Here is a 6,203-nt window from a genome sequence, read left to right as displayed (position 1 = left end):
AACTCACTTTGTAGACCAGGCTGGCCTCGAACTCAGAAATCCGCCTGCCTCTGCCTCCCGAGTGCTGGGATTAAAGGCGTGCGCCACCACGCCCGGCTCATGTTGGTCTTAAATTCACAGCATTCTTCCTGCCTCTGCCTCCCCAAGTGCAGATTAGAAATATGAGCCATCATGCCCAGCTCCGGCAGCCATAGTGGGAGGTAGCGTGCACTTGTCAGTGAGCATTGTTCTTACTGAACTGAGACTCACCAGTTGGCTAAACCAGCTGGCTTCCAGGATTCCCTCTAGCCCCGCCTGCACTAAGGTTACAGGTAGATACTTGTACTACATGGATCCAAGGAAGAGCTGGCCCTTACCCTAACCACCTACAGTACTCCAGAAAGCAGCCTTACACATTGCAGGAGTTGTGGGAGAGCCAGCCCTGTAGATATGAACATAGGAAAGCTGGCCCATGCTCCTAGTCTCCCATGACACAGGCCATCATGTTTGCACATCAGAACTTTGCTGAGCAGTCAACCCCTTCATTCCCTGCAAGTCATGTTAGTAACATTATCCAGTGCCCACTCCAGATTTTATAACTGCTGTTTCTTTTATTTTCTTCCTCATCCTTGCTAAAACATGCTCCTTTTGTCTCAATTTCCTCCTTGGGGCAGCTTTTCTTTTCTTTTTTTTTCAGTGTTTATTTGCATTTATTTTATTTACTTTTTTATTATTTATTTTGGGGTGGGAGGTGGTTCAAGATATTGTTTCTCTGTGTAGCCAGAACTCACTCTGTAGATCAGGCTGGCCTCAAACTTGTCATCTTTCTACCTCTGCCTCTGCCTCCTGAGTGTTGGAATTGCTCTTAACAGCATGTTAAGCTTTATCTCCAACCCCAGCTCCATCCTTTGAGATGTCTTCTTTTGAGACTGCTATATAGTCTTCAGTCTCTCCTGACAACTTTTGACTTTCTCTGTGGTGTTTTGCAGTGGGACCTGCTACTGTTCTTACTCCGGGAGCTGGTAGAAAAGGATCTCATGGGACATCTGGAGATAGAAGCCTGCTTAGGCAGCCTTAATGAGGCCCAGTGGCCAGGGGTAAGGAGTCTTAATGTTAATTCCTTTGTCATACATTAATATATGTCTCATTAATATATTGTCCTAAAGATTGCCTATGTGGCTCAGGCTAACCACAAACTTGCATTCTTTCTACTTGCTGGGTAATGAGATTCTAGTTGTGGGTCCATCATAGCTGCAGCTACATACATTTTTACCAAGTGTTTCAGGCCTACCATGAGACCAAGTACTTATTGGGTTTGATCTGAGTGACCATTCTGCAGGACTCTCAGAAGAGCAGAGGGGGGAAGGACAATTGGAAAGCAGCAGCACGACACAGTGAATATTGGGGATTTGAAACTCAAAGTAAATTTCAACTTATATTTAAAATGCTCTTGTGATTCAGAGCAAAACTGTACCCACAAAATGAGATCAATACCTTGTGCCTGAATTTTTTTTTTTTTTTTTTTTCGAGACAGGGTTTCTCTGTGTAGCCCTGGCTGTCCTGGAACTCACTCTGTAGACCAGGCTGGCCTCGAACTCCACCTGCCTCTGCCTCCCAAGTGCTGGGATTAAAGGTGTGCACCACCACTGCCCAGCTATGCCTGAAAAATTTAAAGCCTCTGTTTCCTGTTAAGAGTCTGCTTTCCCAGCTGGAACTTGAAACCTTAGTTTAGCAGTCATGGGGATTTGTATCTGTTTTTGCATAGAAGACATTAGATGGAACCGCTGCGTTATCAGTGTCTGAATGGCTGTGCGTGCTTATTTAGGATTGACCTCGGAAAGGACAGAACATCCAGAATTACTTTTTCTCTTAACCTTTCTACTTACTTCAGGACTTCTCAGAAGAATTGTCAACACTGTTTCGCTTGTTCCTAGCTGAACCCCATCTGCTAGAACCCCAGCTGAGAGCTTGTGAACTTATGCAACCAAATCGAGGGACAGTACTGGCCCAAAGCTAGGGCTAGGAAGCAGCCCTCTTGGGCATGTCACCAGAACCTGCCTCCTGTGCCTCAGGAGGAGGCTCAAGACCCCACTGCACGCCTTGTTGGGGCAAGAGTGTCCAGGTGTGTAACCGGGCTTGCTGCTCCTAAGTGAAGGAAGTGTGTTGCTTCAAGCATCCAGACACCGGCCCGCCTCAACACCTGAGATCTAGAGGAAGGAGAACCTGATTCAGAGTCACAGTGGAAAAGCCCAGAGACTCCGATCTTGGAACAGAAGGGCTGGCGTTTTTAATCCAGCTAAAAGAAATGCTTGTGCTGATCAATGTATTTCGAGCCTCAAGTTGCTATCCCAGCATCTCTTAAAACTGTGTGGTTCTGAGAAATCTTAATAGGCAAAGAACTTCTGCTTGTGAGAAATTTGACAAACATGGAGTTGGAAGTCTACCTTTTCTTGTGTCCAGAAGCTGGACTGTCACCCTTATCCCCAAATATTGACAGCCAATAAGGTAGGACTTGCCTAAGTGAAACTTGGTCTTCTATGGACTGTCACCTCTTTGCAGGGAATTAGTCAGGCCAAGCCTGATGGAGAAAATCTAAGGGGCTTGGGCTTTTTTAAAATAAAACTTTTAACAAGGTTGTGATGGCTGTTCTCCCTGCTTTCATCCCCTTTCTGAAAGTGGGCTTTGTGCACTGCAGTAAGCGAGCTGCTTTGCTTCTTCATGATGTTTGCGTCTGTCATGCTGAGAGCCAGTCTTAGACACAGTCTGCTATGAACTAGCATCAAGCGCTATCCATGATGTCTGATTTACCTCAGAACTTCCTTCTGACCAAAAGCAGCCTTCTGGGATATAGTTAGCAAGACCTCATTTCTATAAATGAGGTGATTTTTAAAATTTTTATTATACTCCGTGTGACTGCACTCAAGTGCTATAGCACACTTCTGGAAGTTGAAGAACAACTTGTTGGGAGTCAGTTCTTTCATCGTGTGGATCCCAGGGCTCAAATTCAGGTCATTTGGGCTTAGCCCTAAGCTATTTTGACAGCCCCTGTAACCAGCTGATTTTAAGGTTTTTTGTTTTGTTTTTCAAGACATGGTTTCTCTTTGTAGCCCTGGCTGTCCTAGAACTCACTCTGTAGACCAGGATTGCCTTAGACTCAGAGAGATCTGCCTGCCTCTACCTCCCAAGTTCTGGGGTTAAAGGCATGTGCCACCATGTGCCCAAAGATAGTATTTTGATAATGTGCTTTTATCCCTGACAGCTGTTTTTTGTTTGTTTTGGTGCTAAGACTCGGTGCTAAGACTCAGACTCTAGTGGAAGTATCAGAAGGTGCTCAATGATAACTCGAAGTCAACTGCAAACTCTTAGGGGAAAACTTTGCAGCTGGCAAAAAGGGTTTTGACCTAAGTTAAGCTTCTCTAAACTTACACTCCAGTGCTACTAACCCTCTGGTGTATGCCTCTTCTTCCTTCCCTTAACTCCTTTTCTAAGTCTAGGATTGGGCCTAGGGGCCTCACACATTGATGACAAACTGCTGGTTTCTGTCAGTACTGGTTATCAAACCTAGGGAGGGCCTCACATGTGAGGCAAGTGCTCCAAGCACAGTGGGCAGTCATGGTTTTCTCTTTCTTTGCCTGGAAGTGTCAGAAAGCTGAGTCCTGGTAAAGGTGAGCAGCAGACCAACAGCCAATCCTCATCTTGCTTAGCTAAGAAAGCCTGAAGCTCAGAAAACTGTTCTGACTGAAGGACTCAGCCATGAAGTGAGCCTGTCTTAAGGTGCACTTAGAACAGCTTGCTCCAACAACTGGTTGTAAAGGCAGGCAGGTACTCAAGTAGAGAACTAGTTATTCTCCATTCTGTACCAAGTACTCTTTTTTTTTTGATATTTGTATTGTAGGGACTGGAATGGCTGATTTACCTCAGAACTTCTTTCTTACCAAAAGCAGCCTTCTGGGTTATAGTTAGTGGTATTTGTATTGTGTGTTTTGTGGACCACTGGCCTCGAGGCACCTGGGACTTTCTACAGAGCTCTCCATGCCTGGACAGGGACAGACCCAGCCTCGGGCGATGCCTATGCTCTCTAGGATCAGTGCAGGCCCACACATATGGAAATGCATGGTGGTCAACCATCTTAATATATAATGGCATAGTGTTATAACTACATCTATCCTTTTATACACATTCTTGGGTTTTCTTTTTCCCCTTCTGTATCCTTTAATATGTTATCCAGAAATGATGTAATTAATGTAACGATATGTAAATAATTATGACAAGAAACGTTGCTGGAATATCTTTTGATCTATGGTTAAATGTACAGATGTGGGAGATGAAGCTCTAGAGAGTTGACTGCGTGCTTCAGATTGCTGACTCGGGTCTCAGGAGGGGCTGTTCACCCTGTGCTGTCAGATTCCTACAGTAGCTGAGCTCATACACTAGCCGATGAATGTAGAATCTCAACCCTGAACTGTAAACACTGCCAATATCACCTTCAATGGCACATTCTATTTGCTTATTGTTTTTCGAGACAGGTTTCTCCGTTTTGCCCTGGCTGCCTGGGAACTCACTGTGTAGACCTGGTTGGCCTCAAACTCAAATCTGCCTGCCTCTGCCTCCTGAGTGCTGATTAAATGTGTGTGCCCCACCACTACCTGGCTTTTTTAATTTTTATAAGTAATATTTTGACTTTTTTTTGGCTAATAGTCTGAGTAAAGCACTTAATGAAAAGAGGTAGAAACTGGGCATGGTAGCTCCTATCCTTAGTGTAGGACTTGGAAAGCTACAGAGTGAGATCCTGACTCAAAAAACACACAAAAAGGAAGGGGGCAGGGAGGAAATTGGTAGGCGTATGTGTAACACTGCATTATCAAATATTGCCAAAAACTACCATAAAGATAAATCCAAAGCAAATTTTAAAACATTCAGTTTGCAATAGAAAGGACTAGAAAAGTCTTATAAAGAAATTTACTCTTTAACCAGTCTTAAATCCTAAAAGAACCTTCTTCCATCAAAGATTTGGAGTGACAGAAATACCATTTCTGAATCAACATGGAAAATCTTCAGAGTGTTCAACCAGGCCAAGATCAAAAAAAAAAAGACAAAAAAAACAAAAAACCAAAACAAACCAAACAAAACGCCCTTTTTCTATTCTATCATATTAAAACAGTTAAGTAACAAAAAAAACTATTGAGCATCTTTCAAAGTACTGAGCTGAAGACATTCAGACAGGGTCTAATGTGTCAGGCTGGCCATCTGTGGATGATCTTCTGGTCCTCCTGTTTCTACTACCAGAGCTATGTGCTACTACACCCTACTAATATACAAAGAAGATACTGAGTGTGGCAGGTCTATAATCCCAGCATTTGGGAACTTGAGGTATGTTAGTACAAGGTCAAGGCCTGTGCTAAACTTAATCCTCTCTAAGACTTGAAATCCCTCTTACCTTGTTTGCAAGCATCATGTGGCTGTCCCTACCTATTATTGGTCTTCAGGCCCCACACCCTGTCTGTTTCTTCAGTGGTCTCCCACTGTACTGACTACACAGTGACACACAGAGTGGGGAGAGTAATGTGAATGTTTGTAAATGTTCAATGAGCGAGAATTCGGAGTCAGAATCTGGTTGGTACAGATGATTCTTTAAACTGTATGCTTTGATCCTTTCTGCCACTCCATCACACAATGGAGCTAAATTTTGGAGGCAGATCCAGAGCACCCTTGGCCAGTGCCTGCCTGCAAAGGAGGCACCTTGCCAAAGCACTGCAGCCTCCAGCTCTACAGACCGTGTTTTTCTAGCCTTTGAACACATGGTGTACCAATCAGTCCCAGAGGCGGGAAATAACGGTGAGAAATCCTGAAGGTGAGTTGATTTCATACTTCATACTAGACAGCTAGGGCCAGGAGCTTCAGGTTGTTCACTCTTCAGAGGTAACTAAGTACTGGTTTTACTGGCAACCCTGGGCTGGTGCCATCTGTATAGTTGGCTATACCATCTGTATAGAAGGCAGCCTGGGCTCTTCTTGCCTCGGGGTCTAGAAGCAGCTGTAGAGTCTCAGTTGTCCTGGGCCTACATCTCAGCATTGCTGTCTCGATGGCCCAATGCTAACCGAAGGAAAGATGCCAGCTTGGCCACAACCAATGGCTGCTGTTTGATACAGGAGTTGAGAAGATGGGGAGGGAAGCCTGGTGCACCCAGCTCCACCTGAAAGCAGAAGGAAGAACTGAAGGTACAA

General features: G+C 44.5%; 2 protein-coding genes across 6 annotated transcripts in view; one reads left to right on the top strand and one right to left on the bottom strand.

The window, feature by feature from the left end:
• Positions 1–3,096, top strand: part of Cdan1 (codanin 1) — a 14,888-nt gene extending 11,792 nt beyond the window's left edge. For both annotated transcript variants that reach the window (XM_021155975.2, XM_021155974.2), the window contains exons 27-28: positions 969–1,076; positions 1,871–3,096. In XM_021155975.2, the coding sequence (XP_021011634.1) occupies positions 969–1,076; positions 1,871–1,996 (234 nt within the window). In that variant the 3' untranslated portion in view covers positions 1,997–3,096. The remainder of the gene's footprint in view (positions 1–968; positions 1,077–1,870) is intronic.
• Positions 3,097–4,869: 1,773 nt separating this feature from the next.
• Stard9 (StAR related lipid transfer domain containing 9) overlaps positions 4,870–6,203 on the bottom strand; it is an 85,637-nt gene continuing 84,303 nt past the window's right edge. For all 4 annotated transcript variants that reach the window (XR_003835581.1, XM_021186561.2, XM_029472766.1 and 1 more), the window contains one exon: positions 4,870–6,172. Coding sequence is in view for 3 of the 4 variants with exons in the window: in XM_021186561.2 (XP_021042220.1) it covers positions 6,038–6,172 (135 nt within the window). In the remaining variant the exon portion in view is untranslated. The remainder of the gene's footprint in view (positions 6,173–6,203) is intronic.

Source organism: Mus caroli, chromosome 2 (genome assembly GCF_900094665.2).
Source record: "Mus caroli chromosome 2, CAROLI_EIJ_v1.1, whole genome shotgun sequence".
NCBI lineage: Eukaryota > Metazoa > Chordata > Mammalia > Rodentia > Muridae > Mus > Mus caroli.
Note: the sequence above shows the minus strand (reverse complement) of the source record. Positions and strands in the feature narration are given on the sequence as shown.